Below are 19682 nucleotides of genomic sequence, written 5' to 3'. Positions count from 1 at the left end.
AAATTACTGGTCTGCACAGCAGGATACTTGAGCTCTACTCTCAGCTCACGAGTAGCATATTATACACATCACAAACTCTCTGCCTCCCTGGTCTCATGGACGAAGCCAGTCCAAGTCTACCACAGAGAACTGATTTCAAAATGTTAAAACTGATTATATTACCGGTGTTTTACAGATTATATTACTGGTTTTATTAATAGTTTATATTACCAGTAATTTCACCAAGACCAAAATTATATTTATGATAATATTAAAGAGACTATTACAATGATGGGTATATGTCCTGAAGTTAATTTGGTGAAAATTCTACTGTTTATCTCCCAATTGCTTTATGAAAAGAAACTATTAAAGAGGAATATGCTTAGACTAAAAGAGCAGCAAGAGTTCTTAAATGTCCTCTAGAGTCCTTTTAGTCAAATGTGATTATGATATTAAAGTGGAAAAAGGGAAGGGAGAAATCTATAGGTCATCTTGTATTTCACTAGGGGGCTGTGATACTTTAACTTCCTATGGAAATAAACACTTGCTTGTTGCACATCACCTACAAACCACACCCAACATCAGTGGATTTCATGGGATCAATGTAAGGGTCTTCTACTCCTAAGAAGAAAGGCCTATCATTAAGAACTCCTCCTATCCTCCAAATCAATCAGCTTTCTATCTCAACTTTTCCACACTGCTATAATTAAAAACAGAAATGCCCTGGATTCAAGTACAGTTGGAATGACTTCTAAGAAAGGTTAAATGTTAGTATAATACTATCTAAGCAACTTGATATTCCTATCTCACAGCAAACAGAACTGTTCCAGATATAGTGGGTATTCAATAAACATTTATTATTTGAGAGACCTTTTTTTTTGATGTTCTAAAAGGCTGTAGATAGATCAGCATGGGATCAGGTGTCGTCTTATAAATCTCCCAGAAACTATGTCCAGTCTTTGTGGCTAAAATGCTTTTCAAACAGGTAACAGCAGCTGATCGCACTTTGACACTGAAAAACATATAATTCAGATGCTTATGAAGTATATTCAACTACTGATGAATGTGAAACAACCCCCAATAAAAAATTTAAATCTAAAATTTTACATTTATATTACAGGTTGACTCTGGAACAAGTGAGGAGCACTGATGCCACAGTCAAAATCTGTGTGTAAACCCTGATCCCCCAAAACTTAACCACTGATAGCCTGACAGGAAGACATACAGATAACACAGTCAACACATACTTGTGTGTGTTACATACTGTATTTTTACAACAAAATAATCTAGAGAAAAGAAAATGTTTTTTCTTTAATTTTATTTTATGATATTAATCACCATACATTACATCATTAGTTTTTGATGTAGTGTTCCATGATTCACTGTTTGTGTATAACATCCAGAAAACATTCTGAAGAATATCATAAGGGAGAGAAAATACATTTACAGTACCATACTGTATTTACCAAAAAAAAGCTCACATATAAGTGGACACAGGCAATTCAAACCTGTGTCGTTCAACTACAAAGCGTAAAGGTTAACTGCATCAGGCAGTTTTTACATTAGGAAATTTCACACCTCTAAATAAAAATTCTAGGGGCACCTGGGTGGCTCAGTCGGTTAAGAGCCTGTCTTTGGCTCAGGTCATGATCTCAGGGTCCTGGGATTGAGGCCCATGTCAGGCCTCCTGCTCAACAGGGCGTCTGCTTCTCCCTCTCCCTCTGCCCCTCCCCACTTGTGTTCTCTTTCACTCACTCTCTCTCTCAAATAAATAAAATCTTAAAAAAAAAATTCTATAATCAAAATTCTACAGCATCAATGCCAAAATTATCAAACAATTTTTAATACTCCTTTAGTAAACCTGAGTTACTAATCACTGCAGGGGGGTAGGGGGCAGAGAAGGAGAGCAAAAGTAATCTCACAGCTAACCAAGCAGAAATTAGGATAGAATCTGTTGCAATTTCGTTTGGCATAAAGAGTCCGGGGGCAAAAGAAAACCCCGTCTGATTAGCTTAAGATCTTTGGAGTTATGACGCTTCTTCTCCAGGACTTATTTTAAAAGGATCAAAATACTCTCAATGAGAGCAGTGCCTTTGATTTTGACAAATGCCCAAAACATCCGCTTTTGCAATTTTCCTATTTTAATGTTCTGTATCGAACCACCTGGCAGTTTTCTTATTGTTTGTTTAGTCTACTCACACTAGATTTGAACAAGGACCTTGTCTGGTATGCTCATCAGTGAACCCAGTGCCTGGCACATAGTAGGGCTTCAGGGATTATGGCAATGAATAAAAAGACAATGATTTTTATTACAATACTTGAGATTAAAAGTATGGCAATGTAAAGGAGAATGCTTGTTTCAGGAGATGTTAATTTACGTCAAGTATCAAAGCCCCTGAATGTCAGACGAAGCAGGTGCTACAGCAGGCATACAGGCTCGTTCCATACTCACCAATCCTCCACCAGCGTGTTATTCAGGTAGGTCAGTGCTGTGAAGGTCCACTGAAGTTCTTTATCTTCAAATAACTCAGGGGCCTTGGTAGAAGAGGTATCTCTACCATGCTGTATGGCTATCGTGGAGAAATCGACAGGACCCACTTCTCCCAAGCAGCTTCCAACAGCCTCTGTATTTAGAAATTCCTTCTCAGTACCATTGTAGCTAAAAGATCTCCCATAAAACAAGTTTTTCCCCCACAAAAAATATCATGTTTTGTCATCCTTCAAGATTTAAGTGATTTCTCAAAGATTCTGAATAAAGAAGCTACTATATATTGTAGCATTTTCTTTATATATATATCCATGTGGGCAAAAGATACTTTCCCCTGTAAAATCATATCCAGGAGAGAGAAATTAGTAACAGAATAGAGATAGTAAGGATGAAAGTCTATACACAGCTACTATATGAATGTAGCAACAGACTTTAGAACAGTTAAAACATTTTTGGGGTATTATATACATAAAGTACATAAACCTTAAACACTCAGTTCAGTGAAAATTCACACACACATTTTTTTCCACCTGTGTTATCACCATCCAGATGAAGACAGAGCAGTTCCTGCCAGAGAACTCCTTCACACTCTTTCCCAGCCATGAGGAAATTAAAATACACCCATAAATTTTTTGATAGCTCTCCTTTCAAAAGGGGTAGCCCTAGTTCCTCTCCCCTTGAGTGTGGGGTGTACTTGGTGACTCACTTCTAACAGACAGTGTACAAGTCTTTCACTTCCTTGATTAAACTTATCCCCATGCACTGGATTCTCTTAGATGCTATTATAAACAGAACTGCAAATGGAACAAAATTTTCTTTTTAGATTGTTCACTGACAGCGCAGAGAAACACAACTAAATTTTGTGTGTGGATCCTATATCCTGCAATTGTGCTGAATTCATTTATTAGCTTTATTACAGTAGACTTCTTGTAGATTCTCTGGGGTTTTCTAGAAATAGGATCATGTCATCTGTGACTAGACACAGTTTTACTTCTTTCTTTCCAATCTGGGTGCTTTTTCTTTTCTTCTTGTTCCACTGCTCTGGCTATTACTTCCAGTACAACTTGGACCAGCACTGGTGAAAGCAGGCAACCTGTCTCCTTCCTGACCTGGGGGTGAAAGCTTTTCGTCTTTCACCACTAAGAATGACAAACAACCATACTAAGATTTTATGCTACACAGGAAAGCCCCTCAGGGCTCCTGGAGCAAATCAGGTCTGTCCCTAGAAACAGTTAAACTACGGACAAACACGTGAATTCCTTGGTCAAAGGAAACTTCCAGGGTGCTGGTAAGGCTCTGTTTCTTGGTCTGGGTGTGCTAGTTGCACAGGTATTTTCTGCTTGCAAAAACTTTCAAGTTACATACTTATATCTGTACTTCTCTGTATGTACAGTACATTTCAGCAAAAAAACTTACAAAATAAAGGAGTGCCCTAGTTACTAGGCTCCCACTAAGAAGACAAGAAAGACTCCACTGAACGGAAGTAGAATCTGTGAAGGACCTCTTATTCCTCCTTTCTTATTTGAAGCAATGTTGTCATGACAACCTCAAGGTGACTTCAATCAGTGTCTGCATCCTGTGATCACTAAGTCTAAACACCTCTTCTAGGCGGGATGTGTGGTGGCCATTTACCTTACACTAGGATAGCCCCAAATGGTGGTAGGTAAGGGCTTGGATGCAGCTTTCATATCTAAGTTTAATTCACCCAGCCCTCCAAATCCTCATTCTTACTCTGCCCTATAAAAAAGATTAAGTACTTCTCAGTTATATTTACAAAATATACCAGAAGTCAATTTATTTGCAACTTAACAGTACAAATATTTATTTCTGACTTCCCTAAATATTTATAAGATGTTTTTGAATGAACAGTGATGCACACATGTAAATCACTAGCTTTGCACTTTATGCAAATGTTTAAGGAAGGAAAATATGGAAGGAGGCTCCTTAGGAACACTTGAACTAAACATAAATATACCTCAGCTAGCATCTCACATTTCCCTACTATCCCAAATTACAAACTTTTACTGAATTTGAAGAGACGACCACGCAAACATAAAAACTCATATTCATTTAGCCAAAGAGTTTACCTAAAACTTCTCTTTCACCAGTGTGGTTCACTGCCAACTTGCATAACTGCAACAGGCTGACAATGAGCTTCACCATTATGCCATCCTGCGGGTTATCTAAGAGCAGTTTAGATTAGAAAAAAAATAGTTTCAATTACAATGGAGAAAACACGTTTCTTTACAATATGTTTATAGATTAAATTATCTGACTAGAAAACTTTCATAAAGTTTTTTTAAAAACAAGGTTTTAAATCACAAGCAGGTCAAAAAACATAATGTGAATGTATTTGAACTTTCTTATAAAATAGAACCATGTAAAAGTGAAAGTGAAGCAATATCTCGCAGACAGAGAAAGAGAAATATCCTAATAAGCTGCACCAATTAGCCAATACCTTAGCAAAATCACTGAGAGTTAGAAACACAAAAATCAATCAACATTAACTGACAAGAGACCTTAGAAGCACACTTTGGTCTTTAACCCCTAGATTTAGTCTAGACCAGCAATATCCGATAGAACTTTCCACAATGATAGAAATGTTCTCTAACGTGCACAGTCCAACAACAGCAGCTAGCGGAGTTGCTCTGAGAAGCTGACATGTGCTGGTATGATGAAGAAACTCAACCTTAAATTTCATTAAACTTTAATTCACTGAATCAAATAGCTAAAAACAACTAGCGTCTGTTTTGGACAAGACAGGTCTGCACCAATGAATCACCCAAACACACAAGAACAAAAAAAAGAGGTATTCATCTTTGACACACACACACACACCTCAGAACAAATGCACTCCAAACTCTGAACTCATATGATCAAGACCAAAATTAGTTTTTAAAACTACTGGAGGGGCACCTGTGTGGCTCAGTCATTGAGCGTCTGCCTTCGGCTCAGGTCAGGATCCCAGGGTCCTGGGATCGAGCCCCGTGTCGGACTCCCTGCTCAGTGGGGAGTCTGCTTCTCCCTCTCCCTCTGCCTGCCTCTCTGTCTGTTTGTGCTCTATTGCTCTCTCTCTCAAATAAACAAATAAAATCTTTAAAAAATAAAAAATAAAACTACTGGAAAAGAACCCACAATGGAAATAAGAAATTAATGGGCAAAAGATGAAAATCAAAACTTAAGTAGGAAAATTTTCCCCTAAGTACAATACTAGAATAACCTAAACTCAAATCAAATTAACATAAAAATTAATGTTTTTTAAGTAAAAAAAAAAAAAACTAGAAACACATATACAAATATGTGTTTATACAGAAAAACACACACACATATACATCCATGATTATAAATATGCACATACATAAGAGACTTGAAGCGGGATACATTTCTTTTATTTAAATAAGTTGGAGCAATAGGCACAGACAGATTACCCATATGCCTGGCTCTAAGGAATTCAAATGTTTCTTTCAGGCAGTAGGAAGTGGTTAAAACTTTTTAAGCAGTAGAATAACACAATCGTGTCTGGGTTTAGAGAAACCATTCTGGCAGAGATGTACAGGATGGATAAAATGGGGTTAATTCAAGGTGAGGAGACCACCCACAATCTCTTTTATGGTGAGATGAGAAATGATGAACTACATGCTGAGAGCCTGAAGTAGGTCCACAGCAATTAAACAAAGGGCAAGAATTTATAAACAGACTCTTTCAAAAAGAAAGAGGTACAAATAACCCGTGTCATTAACATCAGTACCCTGAGATGCTCTCATGAGATCCACCATCTGGTCCTTATGCTGAGCTAGCTGTCTGCGGAGATCCTTCAGTCCTTCCAGCCTTGTCAAAGGAAGTGCATCATAAACACTCACGGAGAGAAAATGATTTATTTCCTAAAAGAGAAAATTAGTTAAAAATGTAACTTGCTTTATGTACATGTATGAAGTCTATCAAATAAAACTTAAAGAAAAAAAATTAGTGCCTTTTATAGACACTGATTCATATCACTATTATTACCACATGAGGCAGAAATAAATGGCTTCTTCCATTTCACATCCGCCAATGTTGTAATCACTTAAATTCTAACAGACTCATGGTAACATACTTAAGATTTTAAGATGTAATAGCATCCTCCAAAAGAAAAGCTTAAAATTCTACTTATTTAGTACTTTAACTCTAGTTTTACATCTTAGTACATTTAACTATATTGTCATATTGATATACAGTCAGATATGGAGTATGGTTTTAAAATTATAACATTTATACTAAAAAATACACCTGAACATAATTTTAAAGTTTATAAATATTAAAGTAAGATTAAAATTTGAAAAACGCTTTAAAAAGTCAAATATCATCTCTAATTCAAACATTAAATTGTCCCTCAAAGGATCAGATGGTAATTTTGAGATATTAATGGATTTGATGCATATGAAAATCAAGCATATTTTAGATCATATTTCTTCATTATTTAATTTCAGATCTTAACCAAGAAACCTTGATATTTATAATTTTACTGCAATACAAGACAATATATCAGTTTTTTATTTGTTGAAAGGGTAAATCTCATTGCAAATCTCATGTTTTTCTATTACAATTTTTTAAAAAGATTCAGTTTTTTGCTTTTAGAGAATTGGAAGTTTTCAAAAAGTACTGCTCTCTACCCTAATACAAAATAGTAAGATGATGGAATAATTATTACCTCCAAAAGTGAGAAGGGTCCTTTACTGTATTTAATTTTCTGCTGAGTAATACGCAAATCCTTAAAGACATCATGGTCAGGGAAAGGATCTAGAAGTTTAATTGTCATATAGAGGTTTTCATTATCCTTGTTATCTATCACTAAGTATTTCAACAAGTCCAATACCTAAACATAATTTAAAAAAGAAAAAAATCAAAAGGAAAAAATGGTTTAATTATATTTCAAAGTAAAACAACCAAACCTAGCGTAATAAATGATAAAAACTCTACTAACCCAGTTCAGATAAAATGTTCTAATTATTTCTATAGTACCACCTATGACTGTTTCTGTGCTTTCAAATGATTCACCAAATATGTAAGGTGCTGCTACAGGATGAGCACTGGGATAGAAGAGGGCCAGTATTACTGGAACATTTCGTAGAGTATCTCATGCACCAGCACAGTGGTGTCAACTGCTGTCCCTGGTTTTTAGCACCTCTACACTTCAACCCAACTAAGAGACACAAACTCTTAGGTTATTTGTGAGATCAAAATTACTAGGTGCTCTGTAATTAAATGATTACAAATATTAATTCACTGGAAATGTTTTTCCAACCATTTTTCAAAGGATATTTCCACTAAAATGACTAATTACACCAAGTAAACATAAAACATTCAGCTCCTTCCAAGATTGGTTTATCAATGGTTATTTCAAATATCTCTGTGAAGAGGATTTGGGGAAATACCTGTTCCTGAACCTCCATCTGATCATCCACAAGGGGTATAAGTGTTCCAACAATCACGTGAAGGTGATTTTCCAGAGCATCCTTACAATAGGTGACCGCCGTGTGGCAAACCCGGCTTAACAGGTCACAACACAGTGAGAAGCTCCGTAATGACACATCCATGAAACGAGAAGGCCTAACACAGGGAGAGAAATAGTAAGTTCTAGGAAATGACTTTAACGAAGCTCATGTAGAAGTCATTTTCCTTCAGCAGCTCTAACTCTGAAGTGGCCTGACGTAAAAGTCACTTTCATGACTAATTCCTTAATAAGGTTTCAAAGCCAAAAAGAGAAGTGACATCAGCAACATGATGGGGTAGATAGCTCCAATCTCCCCTCCCGACAGAGATACTGAAAAACAGGCAGAACCGTTAGAATTCTGTAAAATAGTCAAAGGTTTACAGCAATCAAGCAAATGCTAAATTAAAAAAAAAAAAAAGGCAACTTAACTGTAGGAAAACTCGGCGGTGTTTTACTTGTCTTTGCCCTACTACTCTCTCCCCAGCTTGGCAGTTGTCATGAAATCTACAGTCCCCATTCCCAGTGTGGGATCCTGGATCTGTGCTCTGGAGGGAGCATAGCAGACCATATTTGCAAATTATTGTATACATCTGTTCTAAACCAGACTGGGAGCTACCTACAGGACTAATGTACGGGGCTTAGCTCTGATTTGTCTACTTGGATCTCCCCAGGCTGGAAAAGCCATAAGCATTGCTTGAAAACACCGTAAAACTCACCAACTACCCACAGCTGTGAGGGGCAAAAAATTGCTGTTGAGACATACAACAAACTGCGTAAAGCCTAGGATGAAAAGCTGGAAAGACAATTTCCTGGTGAAATTAGAGCATTCAAAATCACACATATATCTGGGAAACTGAGAAAGCCACACACATGCCCAGGGCAAGATGCCTCCTCAAAAAACACCTGAGAAGACCATAAGCTTTCACTTTGGGCTAATCCCTAGGCTCAGTGCAAACCTACCTGTTGAAGGAGAGTCCTAACACAGAGCCAGTCTGCAAAAATTAGGAAAGATTCTCATTCTCTCTCTCTCTTTCACTCCCTCACTCCTGGCATTCAAGGAAATCTGTCGAAACACTCCCTGAAAGCAAGTTAAGGACCAGTCTTCAGTAGCCAAATGCAGCAAGGAATACACTCTCTGCACAAATAGTTGAGTATACTCATGAAACAAATGGACCACTACAGCCTTCAACAATTAAAAAAAAAAAAAAAAAAAGTCAAGGGGCGCCTGGGTGGCTCAGTCGTTAAGCATCTGCCTTCAGCTCAGGTCATGATCCCAGGTCCTGGGATCAAGCCCCACATCGGGCTCCCTGCTCCGCGGAAAGCCTGCTTCTCCCTCCCCCACTCCCCCTGCTTGTGTTCCCTCTCTCGCTGTGTCTCTGTCAAACAAAATCTTAAAAAAAAAAAAAAAAAGAATTAACAGCAGTCTATCTCAAACTCTTCCAAGAAACAGAATAGTAGGGAATACTTCCTAACTCATTCTAGGAGGCTAGAGTGCTCTAATACCAAGGAAAATAAATATACCACAGGAAAATTATAATACTCAATGCCCCTTGGGAATGTAGATTTAAGGGTGCCATTTAAGGATGCCTGGGTGGCTAGGTCAGTTAAGTGTCTGCCTTTGGCTCAGGTCATGATCCCAGGGTCCTGGGATCAAGTCCTGCATCCGGCTCCCTGCTGGGGGGGGGAGGGGGAGCCTGCTTCTCCCTTTCCCTCTGCAGCTCCCCCTACTTGTGCACACTTGTCTCTGTCAAATAAATCAAATCTTTAAAAAAAAAGGGAATATAGATTTAAAACTCCTCAAAAAAGTATGAGCAAACTGAATGTAAGAGCTTATTAAAAGTATTACATACCATGAGCAAGTAGGATTTATCCCAGGAACTCGCCAATATAAGAAAATCAATCCATGTAACACATCACATTAATAAGATGAAGGAAAATACATGATCATTTCAATAAACACAGAAAAGGAATCCGACAAAATTCAATCTCCTTTCATGATAAAAAACAGTCAGAAAAACATGAGCAGGTAGAACCTTACCCAACACAATAAAGGTAATTTATGAAAAACCCCCAGGTAACAACATAATCAATTGTGAAAGAACAGAAGCTTTCCCACTAAGATCAGGATCAAGATAAAGATGCCCACTTTCACCCCTGCTATTCAACACGGTATTGAACTTCTAGCCAAGTAATTAGACAAGAACTAAAAGGCATCAAAATCAGAAAAAAAGAAGTAAAACTATGTAATAGATGACATGATTCTATACACATATAAACTCCCAAAGAATCCACAAGAAATCTAGTAACAAATAAATTAGCAAAACTGCAGGTCACAAGATCAGCACACGAAAATCAATTGTATTTCCATACACCAGCAATAACAATCTAAAATGGAAACTAAGAAAGCAATTCCATTTACAATAGCATCTGAAAGAATTAAATACCTGGGAATAAATTTAACCTAAAATACAAAAATCTTGTACATGAAAACTGTAAAAGCAAGGATAAAAGAAATGAAAGAAGTCCAAATAAATGGAAAGACACCCCAAGTTCATGGATTGGAAGACAAACTGTTGAGATGTAAATACTACCTAAATGATCACATATTCAATGCAATTTTATTCAAAATTCCAATAGTCTTTTTGCATAAATGGAAAAGCTGGTCATTAAATTCATAGGGGAATTGCAAGGCGCCCCAAATAGCTAAAATGATCTTGAAAAAGAAGAACAAAATTGGAGGATACCCACTTCCAGATTTACGAAGTAGTCAAAACAGTGTGGTACTGGCGTAAGGACAAACCAAGGGTACAGAATTGAGAATCCATAAATATATCCACACATCAATGGCCAAATGATTTTTGACATGGGTGCCAAGTCCATTCAATGGGGAAAGAACTGTCTCTTCAACAAATGGTAATAGAACAACTAGATTTCTACATGCCCAAGAATGAAGCTGAACCCCTACCTCACACCATATGTAAAAATTAAAATGGATCAACAACCTAAACAGAAGAGCGAAAACTGTAAAACTCTTAGAATAAAACATAGTAGTAAATCTTCACGAGCTTGGAGTTGACAATGGATTCTTATATAAATCACCAAAAGCTTGAGGAATAAAAGAAAAAAACAGATAAATCAGACTTCATCAAAACTAAAAATTTTTGTGCATCAAAAGACATTATCAGGAAAGTGAAAAGACAATGCACAGAATGGGATAAACTACTTGCAAATCATACATACTGATTCAATATCCAGACTCTATTTGCAAATCACATAATGAGAGCTCAATATTGAGAATGTATAAAGAACTACTGCTTAACAGCAAAAAGACAATATAAAAATTTAAAAATTGAGCAATTTAAAAAACGAGCAAAGGACTTGAATACACATTCTTCTAAGAATGTATACAAATGGTTAATGAGCAGAAGAAAAGATGTTCAACAGCATTAGTCATTAGGGAAATGCAAAAACAAAACTACAGTGAGATACCACTTCACATCCATTAGGATGGCTATAATAAAAATTAAAAACAAAACAGAAAATAAAAAGCATAAGTAAGGATGTGAGAAAATTGGGACTTTTGTGCATTGCAGGAGAAATATGAAATGGTGCAGCTGCTGTGGAAAACAGTTTAGCAGTTCCTCAAAGAGTTAAACATAGGATGATTAAGGGACCCACCAAGGCCACTCCTAGGTATATTCCCCAAGGAACTGAAAACACTCAAACACATACCCATAAATCTATATGCACTGCAGCATTATCCACAAGAGCCAAAGATGGAAACACAAGCGTTCATCAACAGTGAATAGATTGTAGTATATATATATATAATGGAATATTATTCAGCCATAAATAAGAATGAAGTTCTGATACATGATTCATGTACGCGGGATGAACCTTGAAGACATTATGCCAAGCAAAACAAGCCAGACACAAAACAAGTATTTTATAATTCCACTTATATAAAATATCTAGAATAAGTAAATTCATAGAGACAAGAGATAGATTACAAGTTATCAGGAGCTGGAGGAAAGGGGAAATGTGGAGGTATTGTTTAATATGTATAATGGTTCTGTCTGAGGTAATGAGAAAGTTCTGGAAATAGATAATGGTGATGGCTGTGCAACACTGTGAACATAATCAGTATCACTGAACACTTAAAATGGTTAAAATAACAAATTTTATATATTTTACCATAATACAGAAACTTTAAAAAAAATTCAGTGAATGTGGGACACCTGGGTGGCTCGTCGGTTAAGCATCTGCCTTCGGCTCAGGTCATGATCCCGGGGTCCTAGGAATGAGTCCCGCATCCGGCTCCCTGCTCAGCGGGAAGCCTGCTTCTCCCTCTGCCTCTGCTCCCGCCCCCGCCCCCACTCACTCACTCTCTCCTGCTCTTTCTCTCAAATAAATAAATAAATCATTTAAAAAAATTAAGTGAATGAAAATATAGACTGGATAACTATATTCACATGATTTAAATTAAAACAAAAATTATAGGATATTAATAAAAAATATGACAAAACAAAATGGAAAAAGATATTCTTTGTGTACTTTGAAGAACTCACATTTGAAGGCAATGATGTAGTAATCAGAAAACAAGTAATAGAAACATCATCAAAATCAACAGAAAGGAATAAAGATGCTTAAACTGAATACACACCCCAAATCTATAGTATACTGTGATTTATAATAAGAAATATATATTTGGCCTTCATCCCTGTTTCTGGCACAAAGCTCCTAAAACTCTAGGAACACCAGTGATGAGGGAAATAAAAATGTCTCTATCTTCTGAAAGCACCTAGGCCACCTGAGGATGGGGGCTGGTTGCCTGGAGAACCACCCTTGTGATCAGAGGGTTGGAATTATCAGTCGCACTCCTCCAATCTGGGGAGGGGAGAAGGGATGGAGGTTGTATCAATACCCAACAGCCAGTGATGTAATCAATCATGTCTCTGTAATGAGGCCTCCATAAAAACTCAAATGACCAGCTTCGGGAGCTTCCAGGTTGGTGAGCACATGCAGATGTGGGGAAAGTGGTGCCCCTGGAGGGGGCAGGGAAGCTCCAACCCCTTTCCCGATACATCCCTTCCATCTGGCTATGCCTCAGCTATATCCTTTTATAATAAACTGGTTAATTAGTAAACAGGTTTCCTGAGTTCTACAAATTTCCTGAGTTTAGCAAATTAATCAAACTCAAGGAACAGGGTCCTTGGAACCTGCAGGGTAGAGGGGGCTGGTCAGAAGCACAGGTGATAATCTGGGCTAGTGACTGGCATCTGAAGGGAAGGAGGAGCAGGCAGTCTTGCAGGACTGAGCCCTCAGTTATGGGATCTGACACCAATCGACTATATATGAGTTGAATTGTAGGACACCCAGCTGGTGTCTGGAGGATTCTTTGCATGTGTGTGTGTGAAACACCACCCTCCCCGTACACAGGTGACCAGAACTGCTACAGTGACATACATATTTCAAGCCATCTAAAATTCACTAATTTTAAAATGTTGAAGACCCTTAGTACTTAGTATTTCTAGAAGTGGAGAAATAGGTAATGCAATTTTTTAAAAATACTGTGTAGATATATATTAAAAAGCAAAAATAAGACAGCAATACTCTTGCTTCTACCTCTTGAAATTATATAAATTTTCAATTAAGGTAAAAAAAAAACCTATGTATTAGTCCAAATATATTACGTACCTTTTGTTGATATAATGAATCAAAGTATAGATAACATCTCGAAGGACAAAGGCCCAAGCTCCTCCTAAGGCACTTGTAATATCTTTCAGTAATAAAGTAACAAAAAGGTGATATATTTTTAGAATTCTGTGCTTTTTGTAAACATTATTTGTCTCAGCGGCTTGCTCACATATGGCTAGAAGAATTTTCTGATAAGAATCCTAGAAAATAAAGACATTTCATAAAAAACTTACCAAATCATGTATACTCAACTATAATAAATCTATTTTATATTGAAAACAAATTACAGAATTTTGTTTTGGTGTGATATCAAAGGCAAATATTACATTAAGAAAATTAGTATCTTAAACTGCTGTCAATTTATCTAGTTTTCAGATAGCAAACAGTAATTTTAAAAAATATATACTCCCTAAGCCAATATATGACTAAAGTACCATGAAATTCAGGCCTCATATATGACATATTTCAATTAATATCTACAAGTAAAATACCAAGATATAAACTTATGAGTGTTTTTCTTTTTAATTTATTCAGATGAGTTTTCCCTTTAATTTTTGTTCTTTTTAAGATGTACTTACACAGATTTTCTAGCTGAAAAAGAAGGAAGTCTCTCTTCAGTTATTATAATAGTAATGTGTACTTACAGGGCTTTTGGAAAGAATTTCTAAAATGCTTTTAAGCTTGGTTTTATGGCAGTTGCTGATATAGGCAAATGTTGCTTTAATCACATGTGATGGAAAATGAGGTGGATTAGGAGCAGGATCCAAATCCCTGAGAGTTATAGGGGAAAAAAGCAGTCATCATTTTCAGAACAAAATTATTAAGAAAAGAAAAAAAAAGATTCTGTTGAAGTCAAGTTTCAGAAACCATGAAGTTTCAGAAAGAAAATTTAGATTAATAATCCCACGTTCTAAAATTACTTTCCCACTGAAAAACTAGGCTTTTAATAAAATCACAAACGACTTACCACATTCTACACATTATCAGTCAGAATATCTAAATACCTTTACCCTCTATGACTTAATTTTAAGTGACATGCTTAAGAAATCTTTTATGAAGGGGGCGCCTGGGTGGCTCAAGTCGTTAAGCATCTGCCTTCGGCTCAGGTCATGATCCCAGGGTCCTGGGGTTGAGCCCCGCATCGGGCTCCCTGCTCAGTGGGAAGCCTGCTTCTCCCTCTCCCTGCCGCTCTGCCTACTTGTGCTCTCTTTATCAAATAAATAAATAAAATCTTAAAAAAAAAAAAAGAAATCTTTTATGAAGTTAATGGCAATTCTACAAATGAGCCTTACACCACTTCAGGTCTGAATTAAAGCTCTATGCTACTACTGTAAACACTAATATTCTGAGACTGGCAATCAGACACTCTTTGTACCAAATGAAATTATAAAGTGAAAATACTTTGGTAGATATTATTACTTTTTCATACAGCTAGCATAGTAGGGCACACTCTAAGTAAACGGTGCTCTCTAGTAGCTCACACAAGAAACACCGTATGTGCCTAAAAACTGAAACAGACATTTGAAGGTGTCAACCAATCAACTTCCCAAGGAAATTCTGAAATTGCAGCGAATTCTCTTAAGTTTAAAACATCCATACCCTGAAAAGTCACAGAGGTCCGTGCTTTGGCTGGCACCAGAAGTTGCTGGTTCATGTAATGTCATCAATAACTCCACAACAATCTCTGGTAAATTAGTAAGGAATAAATGATCAATCTGTAAGGATACAAAATTAAAATAACATTTAAGTTTTGCGGTGCCTGGGTGGCTCAGTCATTAAGCATCTGCCTTCGGCTCAGGTCATGATCCCAGGGTCCTGGGGTCAAGCCCCGCATCGGGCTCCCTGCTCAGCACGGAGCCTGCTTCTCCCTCTCCCACTTCCCCTGCCTGTGTTCCCTCTCTCGCTGTGTCTCTCTGTCAAATAAATAAATAAAAATCTTTAAAAAAATAAATAAAATAACAGTTAAGTTTTTATGTCTGTGACCTTTAAGACAGTTCAAGGGACTAAAGGTATTGCATCATTTCCAAAATTAATCGGTAACCAAAAAAGGAAATGGATAACCAAAGACCTAAGATGTGCAAGACATACAGCTACCTTTCTGCTATGCAACCAACCTGTAGCCTGAGAGGCTGGTAAGGAAATGATACCAAACAAGACTCCCTTAATCTGACTCTTGTTTAATTTTAAAGAATCAGGGGCGCCTGGGTGGCTCAGTCGGTTAAGTGTCTGCTTTGGGCTCAGGTCATGATCCCAGGGTCCTGGGATCGAGTCCCTGCATCGGGCCCCCTGCTCAGCAGGGGGTCTGCTTCTCCCTCTCCCTCTGCCTCTCCCCCCGGCTTGTGCTCATTCTCACTCACTCTCTCTCAAATAAAATCTTAAAAAAAAATAATTTTAAAGAATCATTTTAATTGACTAAGGCTTCAGGTGCAGCACTGAATTCCTCAACCTAGTCATTTTCCAGCTAACCAAATTCCCCACTGAGCTACACTGCTTCTCAATCTGCATTTTACTCTTGACTTATTTGGAAAATCTATCTCACGTAACAATACTTTACTAGTAAGAATTGCCAGTGACTTTGCCTGCATGACTTTTGCCCAGATTCCTACTTGGCTGATATCCCAAATTTGGAGCCTCGCTGCTACCCACATCTGCTGTCCTCAACAGTAAACTGAAATCCTCCCGGACAGGAGCAGGTTCTTCATCAATCCACTTCCTGTCACCCGCGGCCTCACAGAGGACAGATATTCTCTAACTATAAAGAACCGGTCTGCTCCACTATACCTCACCCAAATAAATGACAATCGTGGAGATAAAGGTTGTTTATTAGCTCTCCAAGTAAGGAATTACAGTGCTCTAAACTAAAAGGTAAATGGCTGATTTCCTTGGTGCATAAGATTTGAAAACACATTTCCTCACAACAGAAACAGTTTAAAATGTGACAAGAAAGAACTCGAATGTAAAGATCCTAGTCTTTCCCTCATGCTTACACATCAGTCATTCAGGTCATCATTTCCAAGGGTTTCAGCTCTTTTAAGAATCCATCCTCCTTGCAAAGTATATCTGGGATAAGGAAGGATAAACTGGCCATGTCTGTTTAATATCAGAGGAAACATTAATGAATTTCCTTACACAAAGAATGACAAGTGGCTTCATGAGTTTTGTATCATTCTACAATAAGCAAGATCTGTAATGTTTATCTAAGGGACATATAAATTATGCAGATGTCCAGGTACAGCTAACCAATGTTGTAACTGTTAATATTTCAGGCTTTTGACAGACAAATGACAGATTTTAGAGGCTCAGAGACTAATAATAATTGTACCAACACTTATGCACAGAGGAAAAAATCTTAGAAGACTGATTCAGAGAAAGTGTACACTAGAGAACCAAAGAAAAAACAAACTTATAACAACTTAATGCCAAATGGAATTGAGACTAACAAGAATTTAGGTCTTTAACCAAGAAGCTAAGAAATTATTATTCAAGTTTGCCTCTCTCCATTCTTGACATTGATGTTTCAGTCAGGCCTCAATGTAATTATTTTCCCCTCCTAGACTTACTCTAACTCTGCAAACTGCTCTCTTTTAGTTTGCATATGTTTATTTTTTTTTAACATTTTATTTTTAAAGATTTTATTTGTCAGAGAGAGAAAGCACAGGCAAGCAGAGTGGCAGGCAGAGGGAGAGGGAGAAGCATACTCCCCATTGAGCAGGGAGCCCGATATAGGACTCGATCCCAGGACCCCGAGATCACGACCTGAGCCTAAGGCAGACACTCAACCGACTGAGCCACCCAGGGGTCCCTAGTTTGAATACATTTTAAAAAGTGGTAAAGATTAGGCCTGCTTAGAAGCAGGGAGATGGCTGGGAGAGGATAAAAGCAGGGTCTTTCATAGATTCCATAACCTCTGGAGCGCCAACATTCTGTTTCAACTGTGTTTTGAGAAAGGAGCTCACCGAGGCAAGTAAGAAACTCCGTGTTCCATTTCTTGGTTCAATACAGTAACCGGGCAAACAAAAAAAGTCTCTTTCAAGTTCATCCAATTCTAATTTTAACATTAGCCTACTTGGTTAGTCATCCCTTACTTACATTTAAAAAACAAAACAAAACAAAACTTGAGAGTAACTAATTTCTTTTACCTTAAAAAAAAGTTTATCTATGTGTTTTAAGTTCCCTCAAATAATTTTGGATGTATCTCAATTACTATAAAACAAACAGAAGTTGTTAGATTCTTTTTTTTATAATGTGATCAGTTTATTTAGATTCTACATACTAATAAAATATCAAACACTGGCAGCCATCATCTTCTGACTTGCATCCTGTGAACACGAATGCATTACAGTGTTACTCTCTGGTTTAATGTTAAAGCATTACTGCATCATTCCATATTCCAGAATCCTTTATTTGTTCAGTCTGATGCCAAAATAATCAAGAGAGAGCAGCAGACTGTAAAGAGAGCGCTGGCCTTTGTGTTAAAATGGGATTATTGGCCGTTTTAATCCACCACCGTTCCTGTATTTTCTTGAAGTTACTCTAAGTGGTGGATTAGGGAGCCTGGGAAGTTCCTGTGTAAGGAACTGGAAGAGACAGGGAATTCTAGAATTTCTCCTAAATGTGACAAGTCAAATCAGACATCGGGGTGCTTTGTGTATGGAAGAAGTGAGGGAAGAGGAGAGGTGTTAGATCAATTCAGTTGTATAAGTATTATTTGGCCACAATTCCAGAAGTGATGCCAAATGCTGGGACACAGTGAGGAGCAAGAGGCTGGGCCTGCTGGGGAGCTTAAGAACTCATTCCGGACCCCAGCACACAGGAATCCCACCACAACATGGGTAAATGCCATGACACCCGCAGGCCAAAGAAGTGCTCTGTGAGGAGAAGGGAGGGAGCTCTTTGTTTGTCTGGTGGTGCTGGGGTACATTTCCTGGGAAAAGTCACACTGGAGGGCTCTAGGAGATCCTTCCAACCTCAGCAAAGACCTAGATTTAAGAGGTTATGATGTTTGGGGGGGCTATCAAACACCTAGAACACTGTTTGTGACAGTACTCCTTGAGGGAGTGGCTTTAGGGTCATCTTTGAGACTGATCCTCTCCCCTGAAAATGGGCACATACAAAGGCATTACCTTTTTTTTAATTTTTTATTGTTATGTTAATCACCATATATTACATCATTTGTTTTGGTGTAGTGTTCCATGATTCATTGTTTGTGCATAACACGCAGTGCTCCATGCAGAACGTGCCCTCTTTAATACCCATCACCAGGCTAACCCATCCCCCTACCCCCCTCCCCTCTAGAACCCTCAGTTTGTTTTTCAGAGTCCATCGTCTCTCATGGTTCGTCTCCCCCTCTGATTTACTCCCCTTCATTCTTCCCCTCCTGCTATCTTCTTTTTCTTTTTTCTTAACATATGTTGCATTATTTGTTTCAGAGGTACAGATCTGTGATTAAACAGTCTTGCACAATTAACAGTGCTCACCATAGCACATACCCTCCCCAATGTCTATCACCCAGCCACCCCATCCCTCCCACCCCTGTTAGATTCTTTTTTACTTGACTCCATCTTTTATCAAATAATGAGTATTCACTACATACTAGTAAGCCAGGATACACGAGCAAAAAGGAAAAAAAAAATCCTACCTTCAGAGTACTTTAGCAGAGAAGACTGATAAACAGTGAACATGATTCATAAGTAAATTATATTACATATAGTCAGTCTCATAGAAAAAAGAAAGAGCAGGGCATCGGAACTTGAGATCATACTTCTTGAAAAGTAAAGAGGAACACTTTCTATACACTGTTCAGTACTGCTTGAATTTAACATCCGGTTTGCATTCATTTATTACTGCCAATTAAAATAAATTTTAAGGGGGAACAAATTGATCGACTTTCAAGTGGACGCAGGTGGAATATATTCGGTATTTAAACTAATTTAAGTTTGTTGGTTTAATTAAGATAGACATGTCTTTAGAGTCATCAGCATTAAATATGAAACTTTCATCTAGGTTTGCTAAAGGTCAAATAAGCTCATTATCTGTTGCAATTTTTTA

At 37.5% G+C, this 19682-nt stretch overlaps 1 protein-coding gene across 12 annotated transcripts in view; it reads right to left on the bottom strand.

The window, feature by feature from the left end:
* ATM (ATM serine/threonine kinase) overlaps positions 1-19682 on the bottom strand; it is a 119612-nt gene that overhangs the window by 43486 nt on the left and 56444 nt on the right. For 10 of the 12 annotated variants that reach the window (XR_012381469.1, XM_073903694.1, XM_073903695.1 and 7 more), the window contains 9 exons: positions 15234-15349; positions 14279-14405; positions 13635-13834; positions 7879-8053; positions 7155-7319; positions 6216-6348; positions 4555-4650; positions 2432-2603; positions 850-991 (listed from right to left, as the gene is read on the bottom strand). Coding sequence is in view for 11 of the 12 variants with exons in the window: in XM_073903694.1 (XP_073759795.1) it covers positions 850-991; positions 2432-2603; positions 4555-4650; positions 6216-6348; positions 7155-7319; positions 7879-8053; positions 13635-13834; positions 14279-14405; positions 15234-15349 (1326 nt within the window). In the remaining variant the exon portion in view is untranslated. Of the gene's footprint in view, positions 1-849; positions 992-2431; positions 2604-4554; positions 4651-6215; positions 6349-7154; positions 7320-7475; positions 7636-7878; positions 8054-13634; positions 13835-14278; positions 14406-15233; positions 15350-16038; positions 16725-19682 lie in introns of those variants that run through there. The other 2 variants (XM_073903696.1, XM_073903697.1) reach the window with 2 other exon arrangements.

The sequence above is a fragment of the Callorhinus ursinus genome, unplaced genomic scaffold (assembly GCF_003265705.2).
Source record: "Callorhinus ursinus isolate GAN/ISIS: 27379988/994484 unplaced genomic scaffold, GSC_fseal_2.0 scaffold19, whole genome shotgun sequence".
Lineage (NCBI taxonomy): Eukaryota > Metazoa > Chordata > Mammalia > Carnivora > Otariidae > Callorhinus > Callorhinus ursinus.
This window is presented reverse-complemented; position numbering and strand designations above follow the sequence as displayed.